A 17821-nucleotide genomic window follows, 5' to 3' on the forward strand; every position below is an offset into this window, starting at 1 on the left:
ATTAAAAAACAATGCTACGTGCGAATGTGCTTCAGTCCGAAAGAGACTCTCGTTTCAAACCCAAGAAAACATGAGAAGCAGAGCAGCAGCAGGGTACCTGACAACATCCACGGCTCCTGCCCGCACTTTGGGATCACTGCCCATGATCGACACACTGGCAGCAAATGACCCGTCGATGCTGAAAACCACAAACTCTGTGCCTCGCGGAATAACTGTCAGGTAGCTGTCTGCAAATGTGTGGTCGCCCCTGGAGAATGAAAGGAGAGTAAGAAAATGGAGAAAAGCAAAGACCAGGTGAAGTAGTTTTTTTCTGGCTGCTGTTGTGCTTACTGGGACACCTAAATACATAGTCCTTGTTAATGTTATGAGTAGGGCTTTTCCTACTATGATTACCTACCGAAAAGGTCAAACTCATCTCACCTGACAACCATTTTGACCGGGTAGACTCCGATGCCCAGACGTTTGTCCTCTGGGATGACAAAAGACACACGGCCACTGCTGTTGGTCACCTCTGTGTTGAAGTACACCCATTCTCCTGATGGAGGCTGGGTCATGATGTGGAGGTCAACCTGCACAGGATTACAAAACCTTGGTTGAGCACAAATTACCAAAGCACTACTGACAGTAGTAGCAGTCTATGTGTGCTGTTTTAAAGACGAAAGAGTGATCACCTTCTCCCCGGCCAAAGTGACCATGTCAAGAGGACCGTACATGAAGCGACCTGTCACGACCTGCTGCAAGTCTTCTGTAAACACTGCATCGTTCACACGGTGGTTGGCAGTCACGTTCTGTCAAAGGAGTGAAAGAAACATACAAGCTTATTTGATGTTACAAGGTTATTGATGCTGATTTTATGGATGAAAATAAAAGAATGATTCTGAGAAACGCTTTTCTCCGTCTGATCCCTACCCTGATCTTCACATGAGTCCTCTTTCGGAGCCACTTCTCCCGAGGTTTGGAGGGGGTGAATTCAGACACTTCTTTGCCATCAAGCTCCAGGATGCTGGAGTTTTCATGCCTCATGACCTACAAGAGACATTTCAATGGCTCTCCTTCAGTATCTCTGACGAGGACTAACGTCGTGCTGGTCGCATAAAGAATGGTGGTTTCTAAAGTTGACTTACCTGTCTTAGGAGGAAAGACACAACATCTGTGGATTCCCAGTAGGATGCATGGAAGAGGTGTGGTAAAGCCACAGTGGGGAAAGCGGTCAAAGCATCGGGGCAGTACAGGGCAAAGTCCAGCCGCTTTGTGCCCCACCAACGTGCTGCAACTACGATGGGAATGAAGTGAATACAGCGCAGATATGTAAGACGAAACTGCAAGAACTAGTGTGAGGTATGTGATGCCCCGCTAAAGAAAAAGACAATTTCAGTGTTAAACCACAATCAACACCGATCCCAGCATTTCTTGAGCTAAACGAAGGAAATCAGGAGTTTATAATGTTATTTCCAGAAAAAATCAAGTGCAGAAGGAAGCAAAAACACAGTTAGAGATGACACATGATTATATGAGCAACTGAAGGTGGGGATTTATGTGAGTATGTTAGTCAAGATTATGGATTTGGAAACCAAAGGCAAGGTCTGGATTTATGCATTATTCCTCATTATTGAAAGTGAATACCTTGTTTCCTTATGAATCAATTTTGAAAGAATACGAATAAAGGGAAGGAAAAGAGGCTTTCTGGAAGAGCAGCATTGAGGTTTTGGATTTTGACACAGTGTCAACCAGCACACAGAGAAGAGCTGTAGCCTCACGTTGATGTCAGAAGGCCCCTCCCTTAGAAAAATACCTTGCTCCACTTCCGCCTGGGAGTCCAGAGAGACCAGATCAGATATAGCAAAGTCCAGCCCAGCTGACAGGCAGTTCTCGTACTGACCAATGGGACTTTGACCTTCACTAGTCTCTGCCCCACTGTCCAGCTCTGCTGCCAGATCTGCATCAGGAGATCCTGGGGCCTGGCCAGCCTCTGCTTTCTTACGGGACTTAGGAGGACTTTTCAGGAAGAATTTGGTTGGTGACGATAAGGCGAGTTGGGACAAAAGGCTCAACTTTTTGGATTGGTTAATTTGGCATGATTTGGCTATGGGGAGAAAACAAACAGAAAGAAATCATATGAAAAAAGGATGCACGTTGGTATGGTATGTCTATGACAGTTTAAACAGTTTGAGGAGTGATGTTGGGACGCGTCCAGTGTCAGTAAGCTGCCTGCGACAGAACTGTGAAAGTCCAAGCTGAAAAGTAATTGTTAGTGCAGTTAAGGCAGTAAGGCGGCGCGCTGCTGCTGAACGTCCTCTTCATGCTCAGGTGTCGTATTTAGTTCATGTGCAGCTCCGGGGTTACACTGCAGGTGCTAAAAACAGCTGTGCAGAACAATTATGTGAAGTACAAATAAATGCTTTGGTAACAGAAGTGAAATAGAGAGGGAGGGGGAGGACTTCGAAGGACAGTCTCACATAAAACACAACAGAATACCGGTCATCTCAGCAAACATTGCACTGGGGAGTGGACAATGCAGGAAATGGCTGAGGGAGGCAGGTGTCTACATGCATTGCAACATTAGATAAATGCAGCACTCGTTCATTGCATTTACATTTAGACAGTGGATAAGAGTAAGACAGACAGTGAAAAGTGGCGCTAAACTTGCTGTTCTTCAGGACTCTACTGGCTCATACTGGGACTTTGAATTTCAACAAGAAACAGCCTCGTTATGATGCAGGTGTTGCTTCGGGCTGAGCAGAAAAAGTAGAAAAAGGGAGTGGGGTATTCATGTCTATCAGGCTGAGTAGACTGCTCCAGCTGTGGCGTGGGGTGTGTGTAGAGTCAGAGTAACGGGGTTGAGAGAGAAGATGAAGGAGGAGAGTCGGAAAGAGAGAGAAATAGGGAGAAAAGTTAGGCTGAATGAAAGAGAAAGAAGGAGAATAACTACCAGTGTTTGTGTGAGTGCAAGGAAGAGAGAGAGAGAGGCTGGTTGGTATTGAGAACACTTACTGTTGGCTATGTTGGAGGCAGTGTAACTGTCTGCCATTCCTGAGACCTGGCTGGCAATGCTGACCTCACTGGCCCTCCGCTGGCCCCGGGAGAGGGGGCCCGTTACGGGGGATGAGGGGTACGAACTGTCCATGAAGACACCACCATGAGACTGAACAACATCCGCTATTGAGCCGAAACAAGGAGATCCCATTAGACAGAGACACAGGTAAGGGGAACTCACAGTGATGGAGGGTGGGGAGGGAGACGTGGGTTTGGGGTGGCAGGAGAGAAATGTGACGGCGGGCAGGCACCATGGTTTCAGAGGACATGTGAAACCAGAAGGCGGCCACATGGCGGCCAAGGTCAGATTTCTGTAACCGGGCGCATGAGTACATAAAACACTTAGTGAATGTAAGATCACAAATGTCCACATCTATTACAGTCACACCCACATGTCAGTATCTCATATGAAGGTGATTTTTATCTAATAGCGAAGTAGTATCACGTTATAGTCCTTTGGTTTTGCAGGCATAATGATATATATTAAAATCAGATGACCTCTGACCATTATCACAAGGAGAAACATAGGACACAGTGTATTCAGGATGTACAGATAGAGCTCCACGCACAGCACACTACGCAAACACAACGTCACAGGCAGCACAATCTTCACATCAAACCTCTCTGAAAGTCAGACGATATAGAGAGAAATACCCTCCGTTGACATCATTAATCTGATATTATGGAGATGATGCATACACAATAAAACCCGGTTAAAAAACACAGCACAAACACAAATGCTTGTGTCCTGCAAACACTGACATGAACATATGATGGCAATGATGAAATGTAACACCACATGAGATGCTTGTCAGATTTTCCGAAGTATTTCCATGGCAAGTTGTTACAATTTTGTGTTATTTTAAATTGTTAAGAGACCAAGAATTCAACCAGGAAAGAGGGTTGTTGGTAGCAAGTTATTTAGATTAAAAAAAGCATTTATCCTGGTCTATCAGTGTATCTTTGTCTGGCCTGATCAGATGGGCAATGGGAATACTCAGAGAGGACACATGGTAGGTATAAATCTGAGCATCTTGGACGAGACAGCAATAAGGATGGCACAGACAGACAAAAAGAAACACAGTGAATGGGGCGTGAGGACAGATGCAGGTGAATGGGAGAGGCTACACACACTCCATAGTGGCGGGTGTGGCTTTGAGGGAGCCCTCCTGCCAGTTTAGCACAGGCACAGGGATGCAGGTCTCACTGATGGTCTCCTGACAGCGAAAGGACAGGGGAGGCCCACTGTCAAGTAGCAGCTGAGCGTTGCTCTGGACTGTCTCCACTACAGAGGGGAGGTGGAGGGGCAGAAGGGGCAGAGGTAAAAGGGGGGGGAGGGAAGAGTGGTTTGGAGGTAGAGAGTCACGTACGCAGATATGGGGACAGGAGGCCGAAAGAGGAAGAAAGAAAGAAGACAGGGAAGACACAAAAACATATGAAGCAAGAACAACTGAACGTGAGACAAGAAAGCAGAGTCAAGCCCTTAGTCGAGCCCACTTCTTTAAAACCTCACTATCACATAACACTATGCTCAGATTGCACTATGTTATCTCAAAAGTGATCTTGAATTTGAAAAACTTTATCGGTATCAAAAACTTCGGTATCTGCTACACAAGACAGACCTGAGGAGATGAGAGCTATCCTTCTTAGGACTCTGACACAACCTTCGTCTGACGTCCTTCAAAAATATCTTCAAGCTTGTACAGCTTATTAACCCTCATATCACTCTTTTTGAATAAGCCTCAGGAAAATATCCTCTGCTCATTAGTTACCTCACTAACAGGCTTCAAAGCTTCATTCATAACATTGACATTAGAATTTTAAATTAACATTAAATTCTGCATGTCTCTTTTTCTGTTTAAACCTGGTGTTTCTACACGGTAGCAGAAATCGATTAGGCTCTGCTAATATAAGAGTATTATACAATTCGTATACATTTCAAATAACTCGAGACTTGTAAAGTCAGAAAGTCGTAATTAATAGAAAAAAAGGTGTCGTTCCCAAAATTCACAACGTTTTCAGCTTCAATCCACATTTGCTGGCATTTTGCATTTAAAAAATTTTGCTCCTGCACACAAAGGGAGTGAGTTCTTTAGGGGTGATGACGATTACATTCAGTACAGTCCTACTCAATCATTTCTGTGTCCTATCTGGAGGGGAGTCACAGACAAATGTCTGTATAAACAGTTTAGGTTAAGGCTCAAAGGGTTACTCCACTATAATGACCAGTCCAAACAGAAACCACCAGCAGGACTATGACCACATTTAGATGAATAAACTGCTTCACAAAAGACTTTGAAGCACAAACAGTAGAAAAATGTTTCATTTTTCTTTGAGACAATGTTTACTCTGTGCGTAAAGGAACTCACAGTGTGCTACTGAGATGTATTTAAAGGCATGTGTTGTCTATGGCATGCATCCATGGGAAACAGGACAGTGGGTTACGGTCAGTGCGTGCAGTGTCAGCACATGTTCATTTCATTTCTGTGACTTTCACATTTGTGTCTGTGCATGTGAATCCAAGTCAGAATTAAATCAATTCTTCTAAACTGTAATTAATAACTGGAGGTTCACTGAATTTGTATTAATGAGGCTTTTATACATCATTTCTGCAGAGGGCTCACCCAGTAGGGCGGAGTTTCCGTCTCCCAGGGGAAAGCGTTGGTAACGGGGCACGTTGAAGGGAGGCAGGAGGTGAAATTTCCTCTCCAGCAGAGGCTCCAGTCGAGAGGCTGAGGGATCAGCTGGATGGAACAGGTTGTAGACCTGCTGACAGGCAGGACGCAGCTGGGCCACTAGGGGGAGAAAGTGAATCAAAAACATGAGAGAGGAGAAGGAAAGGATCTACAAACCCATCCCTTATCTTTCTCAAAAATCCTTTTTTAGTCTCGATAAACACAACCAGACATACAGTTATCATTTTTATGATGAAAAAATACTATTATGATTATTTTCATGACTAATTGATTAATCATTTAGTCTCTAAAATGTCAAAACTTGGTGAAAAATGTTCAAGTTTCAAGAGGCCAAAGTGGCCAAAACAGTCCAAAACCAAAATACTCTCCATTTACTGTCATAAATGAAAAAGCAGAGCAGGAAACATTTTAGAAGCTGGAGCAAGCACATCTTTATTATTACTGGAAAAAATACTCAACTCGTTAAATTGATTATCAAAATAGTCGGCAACTATCGATTATTAGCCTAATTAGCTATATCTCTACCTGAAGTTAACTTTTTGTACTTTTGCAGACAGAAAATATATTAAATTCTCTTCCATAATGTGTTGTATGCAACACAAACAGTTTTGCTACCACTGATTACATTTTAAGTATTGCAGTCCTCTGTCCAAAGTAGCTTACCATCCAGCATAGGAATGACAGTCTTTCTCAGGGCGAGTACCAAGCCCAGTGGAGAACCAAAGAGGAAAAAGTCGGCCACCTCAAAGTCAAACTTCCCCAGGGAGCCTCCATCCAGCATAGTGCTGCTGCTCGACCTCCGTGAGACTGTGTCGTTCCTGAGGACACTGGAGTGTAAGCTGCAAGGACAGCGCAAAGTCATTTCCATGAGGACTGAAAATACATAAAAAACAAGAACTGACAAAGAGTTTTGTCATCCCACACTCAACACACCTGGTCAGGAAGGCCTGGTGCTGTTTTATTGTGTCCAGTTCGTAGGTGGAGGAGTCGCTTCTCTTGCGTTGCAGTGATCTCTTGTTGTCGTCTCCTGTACCGGCACGAGGGATGTCGATGTTACTGCGACTGAGGTGGCGGCTGCCCTCCAGGGTCGGAGAGGCTGACCCGTGCCCGCTGTTGACGATGATGCCAGGAGAGAGGAGGTCCTGGTCCTGAAGGGGCGATTCGGCGACATTTGGTAAAAAACTTAAAACACTTCAGAAAAAGAATCCATATATCTTTGGGTGATTTCAGAACAATGTCAGTTTCAGAGACATATTTTTGACACTTTTTGTCTCTTACCTGCACACTGACAACACTGCCCCGGCGACTGCTGTTCTGGCTTTCATTAACTGTCTGATTGCTACTGCACAGTGCATCGAATCCCAATATTCCTCCCACGCAGTCCCCAATGAGGCACACCTAGAGCAGAAAAGGGTCAGACTTACAGTAAATAAAAGAAATAATCTTATATTTGTTCTTAATAAGTTCAAGTTTGTCGAAAACATCTATACACCTGCTCCAAGGCAGTTCAATAATAAAACAAGGTGAATATGCTCATAAAAAAAGTTGTTTTCCAGGAGGAAATATCATAAATCATGTTGACGTTCATTATTTTACAACTGTTTGCGATGATGCAGAGAATCAAATTAATAATGTGTTATCTAGTGTTGATCAATATTTGGCTATAAAGGGTACAAAGCAATACAAATTTCAAGAACAGGCTCAGCTGTGATACGGCGAGATTATAACAGAAACACAAAACATCAAAAGGGAACAACTCAAAACTTTTGGTGTCTGACGACAGGACAGTAACTGACCTGGCCGGAGAAGGCTGCCCCGTCCAGAGACCTAATGAAGTCTGCGTACACCTGGTTGGCTCTGACGATGACGGTGGCCATGGCCTCCTGGTACTGTGGAGCCGAGGTGGCGAGGAGGGGGAGGGCCGCCAGGGGAATGTGGTCCTGGCTGCTGGACAGACAACCCTCATCGTAGCTGTACGGGCTCAGGCTTCGTGAAGGAGCAAATATAAATACATTTAATTATGAAAATATTTCACGGATCAAGGGCAGTCCAAAGAGGAGTGTGAAGAAATAAACACAGGAAGAGGGGGGCCATGACCATGAGCTGCACCTGGACTTTTTCCATCAAAAGCAAACAGCAATCACAGTCAATAAACAGAAACATTCAATCATTACCCACAATGCTTGCAGCGTGCAGAAAAATGTGTGCATATGTGTCCTCTTACTTGGACACCAGGGAGAAGGCCTCGGCACAGATGGCAGGGCAGGGTACCAAGCGGATGGCGATGCGTCCCAGCGCAGCGGGGTAGTGGACACGCATGACTGTGTCAAAAGCAGTACTAATCGTGTTGACGTCGGCCTGCTTGCTGTTCTGGTCGCCTCCGCCTGTGTCCAGGATGTTCCCTCCGTGCAGAACTAAGATCAGCACGTGGATCTTGGAGGGCTGCAGACACTGCTGGGACGAGCTCTCCTGAGAACAGAAATGTTTTCTGGATGATGAGGAACAACTCTTGGAGAATTCAAGAAATGCTAATAGAGAAATGACAGATAAACAATAATGTCCTAGTTACTTTGCATCAAATCATTTGTTTTGTCAGATTGTGTCTGTCTCTTCAAACATGGACCACAGAAGAAAATGTGAGAGGGGCAGAGAAGCATGAAGGGAAACAGGACAGAGCCAACCTTCACTCCACCTGGACAACTGTTCAACTAACAGCAAACAGCGACAATACTTCCTGAGGACACGTTACATTAAACTGAACAACATATTTTGATACAAAACATTTTCAAAGAAGCACTACATGTACACTCAACACCACAGCTGCAAGTACACGGGAGTTGAACAGAGGGCGGTGAGGTTGAGGTGTACACATGGATTTAGGTTCGGGGCAACGGCGGGGGAAAAAAGGGCAGGGGCAGTAAATACTGGGTTTGTTCAGGGGGACTGGGAGGTCTCTGTGGAGCTACTGTAGCCCACAGTGCACTCGGGCCAAAATGTTTACTTACTGACTGGTGCCTTGTTACCGTGATGGTGGGAATGGGAGAGCTATCGGCTTTGCCACTAACAGAGCCACGCATCTGAACACAAGAGGACAGAGAGGCTCAGGGACAAACATCCCTTCTGTTATCTTCCAAACTGTAAAGCCTGATGCAAATGTTTATGAAAATTAAATCAAGTTACACAGAAGCTTTGGGTCCTGATGGGCATTTTCTGGAGAGGACTCTTCAGGAATATTTATTTCAGACATGGTTCTGCATCAGAGAAGGCTGCTTCCAGTTATGTTTAGTGGATAAACACTCGCTGTCAGACACACATACCTCATCTAGTCTTTCCTCACTGGCTGCTCTTTCATAATCCATAGTCATTTCCTTGAACAGCTCACCTGCAAACACACACATACATTCTTAAGTACTGAGGGAGTGTGACTCTCCACGATGAAGTGCGAATGGTTTTCATCATACCAGGAGTTTCTTCGGCCTCTGAAGCTTCAATCTTGTCCATGAGGTCGTTGGAGTTCCACTTGGCGATTTCCTTTGGGAGGACCTCCTCGCCGTCTGAGAGATCCTCTGCAGGGACGACACAAGATAAACCATGATCAACTACAGTATATGTGCCATTCGGGGTTAACAAATTTGTCTAACACTGGTGGTGTATAACCAATACATAGTGACAAACAGAGTTATACAAGTTACATTTGTTTATATGATGAAACAGTTGACCAACAGAAAGGAACTGTCCAAACAAGATATTGTCAAATAAACTGACTAAATAGATTAAACCATTACCTACGAGATTCAAGCTAGTATGTATCTTTTGAATTCAAATAAACACATGATAGATTGTGTGATCCTTCCACTGACGTTAATCTGAGATTTAAAAAGGAAGGTTGAGGATCTAAAAACGAATATCCCGTTTCATCCGCTAATGTCTCTCTCGGGACATTTTTGTTCCACTGCCAGCATCTTCATTTCTTAGAAACAGGCAGCCACCTCCTGTTCACTTCAGCTTGGAAATCTAGTCTAAAATTGAAAGTAACAAATGTCATGCGACTAACTACACTACACTAATAAACTAATAAATACCACATCTTTTGTGTAGACCGGTAATCATTTTATTTTACTGCAAGCAAATACTAGGGTGCAGCCAGTTTCTCATAAACCCAAACACCAGAGTGAGACTGTTTTTAACATCAGCCTCCTGTCATCAGTTGTATGTGTTTTATAAAAGAGTGTGTCCTGTACACCACATAACATAAAATGGCTTTTTCTTAAGTACTTTTTTATTTCACTCAGTTGCTTTACAAATAGAGCCCAGTTCTAACCTAGGTAAAAACAAAATAAGGTGTGAGGGTAAGGAGGCAACTTTATTTCATCAGACTTTACATTTCATTACAGCTTCAACTGCAAGTTGTGTAGTAGCAGTGATGGAACATAACAAGTAGTACATTTACTCAAGTACTGTACTGGACGTAGTGGAGTATTTATATTTTCTGCTACTTTATACTCTCACTACATTTTGGAAGCAAATATTGTAGTTTTTACTCGCTTCATTCAGTTGATCACTTTAGGCTGCATCAGAGCCAATGTAGCTCATTTTCAAAATGATTTATTTTACTACATTTCAAAAACACCGGTCCTGATAATCAGAAAAAATGCTGAATTGGGTATGTGTTAATCGACCAGAACAATCAGCTGAACCCTAAAATACACTGTGCAGATGCTTTTGCTTGTACTTCTAATACTGAGGTACATTTAGTGCCAGAAAATTACTTTTGATACTTTTAACTCAAGTACTACTCATAGAACAAATGCATCTGCTTTCATTTCTTCAGTCAATTGTACCCAAAAGTCGTATTTGAGTAAAAGATGTGATGTAAAAATATAACTTTGGTAGTTTTATCAGATGGAAGAATAACTACCACCAGCTTTATAGGACAAGTGTAGTGTGTATACTGATGTGTAGATTCACACCTCCCATTAATAATCCATGGCAATGTAGACACACTGAATGTGGGTCTATGATGAGTTTTCTTAAGGCTTTCCTTTTATTTATCTCATCTTATTTTATTTATTCTGAAAAAAGACAAGCCACACAGAAAAGGTGAATGCGACAGTACAAAACAAGCTTGGAGATGCACCTCAAGTGTTTGTAACAGACGATAACTGCAGGACGACGGCGCCCACAAACAAACTTTAAAGATAGAAATCTAATATCAGAGGCAATCTGAGCCAAGTCAGTCTGTTTCCAAATTTAATTTGTGTACCACCATCATGTGATTCATCCAAGCACCAAAGCACACACTTGTGTTCATATGCACCGTGTCTCGTGTACACTTCATCTTTAATTAAGTTTAATCAGTTCATTTAATAAAATGTAATGTGCTTTCACTTCAGTCACCCAACATGCAATAATTCACCCGGACAAACATGAATACTAATTTTAAAAAAAGCAATAAATTATCACATGTCAACACAATTCAGTCTAATGATTTCTACTCAATATAACATGAGCAAGATTTATTACACTTGAAACAGGTGGAGACTAACGAGTGCAGCTAAATTGGTATCAACATGACAAACGAGAGCACAATTTTATTCTTATTTCATCATTATGATAAAATGTTCTGAAACAATTTAACCACACAAACATTGATGAATTATTTGTTGGGCATCATTTATTGCTTGGACGTATCATGAATTGTAAAGGACAGTGTGTGTGTGTGTGTGTGTGTGTGTGTGTGTGTGTGTGTGTGTGTGTGTGTGTGTGTGTAAAGATAATGTGTTGGTCAGGGGGGACTGATGGGCAGAGACGATTGTGATTTTTGAACTAGACGTCAGGATGAGACACCCGGCCTGCGTCCTCGGCCAAACTCATCCAGCAGAGAGAGCATGGCTGTCGCACCACCACACCCACCTATTTCAACTGCAGCCCCAAAGCATGCTGGGTATCTGGGAAGCTTAAGAACTGATCTGTGGTTAAAGAGATGCATGCAGAGTCAGGAGAGAAGGGAGCAGGCAGTTCTTGGAAAACTGAACACAATAAAACTATTGATCTAACTATCGACTCCAATCCATAAAATGAATTAAAACTGCGGTTACCATGAGCGTCGAAGAACTCTTCGTCCGAGCTGTCTTCCGAGTCTCGCGCTATGCTCTGCATCCTCCACTCCGAGATGCTGTGACGTGATGGGCTCACTGAAAGACCGAACATGAACAAAAAAATCCATCATTATTTTGGGACATGTGTTTCAGCCTCTCTCTTTCCCTTTTTAAACACACACACTCACACACACAATGACAAAGAAATATTGCACAATCTCCCCCAGCCCACACACACACACACAGTGTTATATAAACATGCAACAGTCTCAGTGGTGCATTACTTCATCACAGATGGAGTGCTTGGTGGTCAGAGGGGTGTGTGAAAAGTGAGGCCCAATGTAACACAGACAAGCTACATGTACACCGACCACCGAATGCCAGTTGAGGAAAATAGTGATACTAGAAGCGGGGCTCGTCTATCACGTGTCTTCAGTCCTCGCCTCATATATCATTAGTGCGGAGGAAGAGAAGGGTGTCGCTCTAAGGGGCAGCCTGGTGAGAGGGTGGGGGGGGACCCAGCTGTAGCTGTCAGCACACAGAAAGAAACAGCAGTGGTGGAGGGGAGGGTCAATGTGAAGAGCGTCAGCCTGCTCTAGTCTGTGATGTCAGCGCTGCAGCTATAAATAGCCCAGGAGAAAACCACAGGGGGGGGAGTTACGGGGGTGAAACAAGGCACTCTGGATGAGAGTCGGGGTCCAGGTGGCAGCTACAGTGAGCACTGCCTTGATGTAGGGGTGACACTGGAGATGAGTGTTTTGATGAGAGCGGACATGTGGTTTGTGATGTCACAGCTGCTGCTAAAAATAACCAGGTGAGATCCGCAGAGTTGTTTGGGTGAGGCGAGGTAAGTTTGATAGTACAGCACATGTGGGGGCGTGAGTAGAAATTGGTCGAGTAGAGTGAAAACATTCTGATTAACATCGGACGCTGGACAGAAAAGCAAAGTGTGGCACAAAAGCAGAGTGTGCTTTGACTTTGACTTTATTAACACCAAATCAACAAGAGCTTGGAGCTCTTCAGTAGAACGGATTCATTCAGTTTGTGCATTTTTTAATACTGCTATTACAATACTTCCTGTAGAGCTACAGAGTTTTGAGGAGGGGACATGAAGCAGTTTTGGCAAAACATTTTGGAGCGTACTGTTCATAGAGACTGCAGAATGAATTATGATGCAAAAGTGGTTTCCATGGATTGGGGTTGGGCAATCATTTCTATTTTCATACTGTACAATCATCCAATCATGGTTATTGTGGGAAACGCCATAGGGCAGCAAGAGTAGGAGGGTTTGGGCGTACCGACGTCATAGCATGCCAGTGAAATGCCAGCATGGAAGAAGTCTTTGCGCCAGAGAAAAACGTAACATCTTGTACTTGAGTTTTACCCAGTTGTCAAAGCAGAGCTAAAGGATATTACGTAACCATATTCTGCAAGCTGTGTAAAAGATGTGTGCCAGTGAAGTATACGATCTGGGGGTTTTTAGATTCATGGAAAAGATCTTTGTTCTGATGGTTAGTAAGTTAAAATCATCTTAATGTCAGCGTAGCAAGAAAACATCAACAGTCGATCATCCCTTTTGTTGTCAATATGCAATTCTTCACACGAAAGTGAGCTAATTACTTTTTAACAGTCACCTCTCAAATTCACAGAGGAATGAGTGTTTCAAACTCAACAGACTAATTTGGGGTGGGTCACTTTTCACAAACAACGTAACAGCACTACTCTGCCTTTGCACAAGTGTGACCTTGTTAAATACTTCACATACTCCAGCGACTCAAATATCACAACTGGCAGTGTTTACTTAAGAAACAGTTTGACTTTGTTGTTAGTCTACCTCAACCTTTTAAGGCGGAAAGGACTCAGGTGGCAGACTGGATAAATAAGGCATGACGAGGTGTAAATATAGAGGTGACAATGTGTGAAGGAAGGAGTACGGCTCAGGACAGGGCACAGCTTCAGTAGAAGGGGCTGAAAAACTGCACAGGGAGAGTCATGTAAATTCATAATGACTGCAGGTTCCTGTGATAACTTTCACACCAGTGTCAGTCTCACACACTGTCATACAGATGAAGATGGTGTGCTCCTCACCTCCTCTCTTGGATGAGCGGGAGGATCTGGATGAAGTGGACCACTGCTTGGTGAGAACACCACGTGGCTGGAGAGTCTCTCCTCCTTGGCTGACGACCACCTCTTCAGCTTCAATGGAGCTGATTGCCTCTTTAGCCTCCTGGTCTTTGTCCGGAGACGGAGCACCTCCGTTGGCCTCTGTGGCCTCCTCCGCCTGACTGAATTGGGCCATCTTGGTGGCCAAGGCCAGCTGGGTTTCCAGCTCCAGCTGCCGGATGTCCTCCATGGTCAGACCGTACCACTCATCCTGCCAGCACCAGGCCTGCCGGTGGGCACGCACCATCACCTTTCTCAGTCCTGGGAAGAGATGGTGGAAAATATTACACACAGATCTTGAAAAAGATTATAATCCTGTCAAAATATACAAAGTTACTCTATCACATAAAGGACTGTAACATATTTGAGTGCATACTTACCAACATCATGGATGAAGCGTTCAATCTTGGACTGCATGCCCCAGTAGCGAAACTCCACCTTGCACAGTTTGTAGGCACACATGATGGGGGTCTTCCCCGGGTTATTGTTGTACTCTTCTATCCAGTCGTCCTGCAGTGGACCCCGCTGGGTCTTGACTGACTTGTAGAGCCGTGTGTCCTCCTCCGCTTTGTACTCATGAGGGGGGATAGGATCTGTCACTATGTCGATTGGGTCTGCCAAAGATAGTACAAATCCAGAAGTGATTAGGAGTCACGTGTTTTCAATGTATTGCATTTATTATGCTACTGACTCTGTGTCTAACATCATGTCATGATGTGTGTGGGTGAGCGAGTAGAACCTGCGTGGCGTCAAATTCTTTTAATAGCTGAATTTCAAGCTGACAAGCACATGCAAGAATCATTCATTGATTAAAATGATTACATTCAAAGTTGTAACTGGGCCACTGCATGCCCTCAAACCATTCATTTATGAGCAGCTTCATATTCAATAAGCATGCTACCAAACAACAGAGAAAAAACATATGCAGTACCACTAAACTGCCACAAGTGGGCCTCACCTGGTCCTTATGTTTGAGACACAAAAGGACAAATATGAAGAGACAGTCAGACTAAATCTAATACTAACTTGTAACCATAAGTAACTATTGCAAGAAAAGGTATTCTTAAATGTAGCTACACTGCAAATAATAATTTGCAGTCTCAAAATAAGAGCATGTATGCGTGTGGTGGACTTTGAAAGTTAAAGTAGTCTGACACACATCATCTACAGTATATCTTAATATCTGAGCTTTTTTTGGCGCAGTGGTTCCAGATTAATACCAAACTTTCTCACCAATAGTCCTCTGCCTCTTCTCTGCTGCAGACAAGTTGAAGACATCTGCCTGGTTGCCTGTGTCTGGTTTGTAGTAGGTCTCAATGTCAATAGAGAACTTCTCAACAAAGGGACAGGTGTATCTGAAGGACGAGAGGCAACAAAGTGAAGTAAAAGAAAACAGAACAACTGTCCCGACAGAGCGAGAGTGCATTATGAGTTGACATCTGCCTTCATTAAGCGACATATTTGTCAACTGAATGGCTCAGGATCAGAACTATTATATTAAGAATGACAGCACCCTCTCACTGCCGAAGATAGAAGACGTGTGAGTCGTGCCCATCTGTTGCATCTGAGGCGTCTGAAGTAAAGCTGTCACTGGTTGAATAGATGTGTCAACAGGCACTTGCAGTCTATCAATATCCTGACGGTATAGTCAAGGGCACATCTCTTTTCAGCACCTCCACGTCTCTGTGTTTGTCAGGCACCACGCAGACAAACACACTGACACCCTGAGAATGAGGGGCCATCAACATCTAACAGCCTGGGAGCGCTGCTGGCCGCACGCCGATCTGATGGTCTGCTCTGTAATATTCTGACAACTTGCTCCAAGGTCTATTTTTTCTCTTGGCTAGGACAGCTAGAGCCGGACTTCACACTGGACATAATCACATTTATATTACACTGAATACAAGTAGGATTTGAATTACCATATATCCTCTGAACAGGTGGAGGTTTAAGCTTTGTCTTTGGATTCGTGTTCACCAAACAGGCACCCATACACAAAGTATTTCTATCATCAAAATAAAAAATTCATAGTTTTGCACAGCTTTGGCAGAGTTTAATGTACTCTCGCTTCTGCTCTGAAGGGGTGTGGAGGAGGCCTTCCTGCAGTAGCGAACCTCACCTGGTGCGGGTGTAAGGGTAGGCGTTCCAGGACTCCTCTTCAACCCTCAGTGCTGCTTTGGGCAAGATGGAGCGGAACCAGCTGGGAATGTGCATGCCAATATGGTAGACCTTGTGGGTGTACTGGCCAATCCCACCCGGTCCATCTGTGTAGGGTTTATTTTCTAGAATCTCAACCCCGCTGCCTTCACCACAGCTCTCTTCTCGGCTCTTTTTCTGGTGGATGAACAAGCACATGAAGTTGAACGTGTCGTATAAGTAGTGCAGTGTTACATTGAAGAACAGGAATACAAATTACCCTCGATCTGAAACAAAATAACAAAATAATAACAAAATAACAAGCTTTCGTCACAGTCACGTTGCAACACACTTTTAGTTGTACATTCAGTAGAGTGAAACACAAGACAACACAGGTGCCAAAATTAATAGCTTCCTGCCGGCTTAGTCAGCTCTGAATTGCAAATCAGGAAACCCAACGGAGCCACACCTTTCCCATATTTACATTCCAGGTGCACAGAGGAAGACGGGCTGGGTGGAGCCTGCAGTTGCAGTTGAGTAGACTTACAGCTAGGTGAACCCAAAGCTTCAAAGTTAGGAATGTGCGGCATGGCAAGAGGAAGATCTGTCATTGTTATCAGTAAAAAAAAAAAAAATCAGTAAAAAGGAAACCTAAACAGCAGAGCATAGTCCAAATGCTGCTGATGATATCTTAAACACGTGGAGCAAAGAGCAAGCGCCATAAATGTCACAGATTACTGATGCACCATCTTTTCTGTTTCTCTTATCTGCCTTAGTCCAGTCTTTTCGCGTGCAACACAAAGCATGTTAAACGCAGTATTTAGCGCAGCGCCTGGATAATGGAGAGACAGATTTCTCCAGTCAGTCCGGTGGAGAGAGACGATGCAGGCAAGGCAGTGAATCAGTGGAGTCGGGAGGAGGAAGCCATGAGGCGTCCATCGCTCCGGACCTCATTACCTCTGACAGGTCATTCATTAGCCAACCGCTCTGCTCTCAACAGCCCGGACAGAGCTCCAAAGACACAGCCCAGACGCCACAGCACCGTCACACTGGCCGTACATGCAGCCAGTACACGAGACAGTAGGTGTAAATGTCAAATTTACAAGCATACAAACACTATAAAAATGTGTGCAGTTGTAAAAATACACACATGTAAACAATAATTAAAATCACCTGACAACACAATAAAGCATACTGTATATTTCCATTATCAGTTGGCTTTTTAATTAGATTGGTCAGAAGAAAAAGGGCCAGTGTTTTATTGTGAGTACTATTAGGATTATATTTGGAAAGATAAATTGCTGGACTGGGCCTTTAATTAGGCCGCTGACAGGTGACAGCAGCCCGGAGCAACGGATGAGTCTTTCCAGTTCACCTGGAAAAAGATTACAATAACGCTGGCCAGGGCTCAGCCGTTCCCAGAGGGGGAAAAAGGGAAGTGAGGGAGTAGATAACATGCTTAAAGTTAACACTGAATGAAATGTTAGATTCTTAATGAAAGCAAAAGTGTGCTTTGTTCATTTGTGTACAATGTTGTACCGTTCTACTGTAAAATCCTTTTTCGTTGTTGTGTTGTGAGCTCAGGTCCTGCCCTAATGTGTCATGCATGTATCCTGCCCATGTTTTTTTCCAACATGCATCAAACCCTGACAAAATACAAAGCTGACACCATCAAAGTCTACGGTATATGTTTAG

The 17821-nt window shown here is 43.8% G+C and overlaps 1 protein-coding gene across 7 annotated transcripts in view; it reads right to left on the bottom strand.

The window, feature by feature from the left end:
• The window catches only part of LOC311261597 (membrane-associated phosphatidylinositol transfer protein 2-like), a 43930-nt gene that overhangs the window by 4833 nt on the left and 21276 nt on the right, over window positions 1–17821 (bottom strand). For 4 of the 7 annotated variants that reach the window (XM_084360373.1, XM_084360371.1, XM_084360372.1 and 1 more), the window contains exons 3-22: window positions 16110–16324; window positions 15224–15345; window positions 14371–14604; window positions 13916–14251; window positions 11828–11923; window positions 9191–9295; window positions 9047–9111; window positions 7954–8198; window positions 7526–7715; window positions 7008–7127; window positions 6663–6877; window positions 6393–6568; window positions 5658–5828; window positions 4166–4318; window positions 2992–3156; window positions 1125–1273; window positions 910–1026; window positions 672–788; window positions 421–569; window positions 98–247 (exon numbers count right to left, since the gene is read on the bottom strand). In XM_084360373.1, coding sequence (XP_084216499.1) covers window positions 98–247; window positions 421–569; window positions 672–788; window positions 910–1026; window positions 1125–1273; window positions 2992–3156; window positions 4166–4318; window positions 5658–5828; window positions 6393–6568; window positions 6663–6877; window positions 7008–7127; window positions 7526–7715; window positions 7954–8198; window positions 9047–9111; window positions 9191–9295; window positions 11828–11923; window positions 13916–14251; window positions 14371–14604; window positions 15224–15345; window positions 16110–16324 — 3290 coding nt within the window. Of the gene's footprint in view, window positions 1–97; window positions 248–420; window positions 570–671; window positions 789–909; window positions 1027–1124; window positions 1274–1792; window positions 2084–2991; window positions 3157–4165; window positions 4319–5657; window positions 5829–6392; window positions 6569–6662; window positions 6878–7007; window positions 7128–7525; window positions 7716–7953; window positions 8199–9046; window positions 9112–9190; window positions 9296–11827; window positions 11924–13915; window positions 14252–14370; window positions 14605–15223; window positions 15346–16109; window positions 16325–17821 lie in introns of all 7 variants that reach the window. The other 3 variants (XM_084360377.1, XM_084360375.1, XM_084360376.1) reach the window with 3 other exon arrangements.

The sequence above is a fragment of the Pagrus pagrus genome (genome assembly GCF_965226575.1).
Source record: "Pagrus pagrus genome assembly, chromosome: 8".
NCBI classification, from domain to species: domain Eukaryota; kingdom Metazoa; phylum Chordata; class Actinopteri; order Spariformes; family Sparidae; genus Pagrus; species Pagrus pagrus.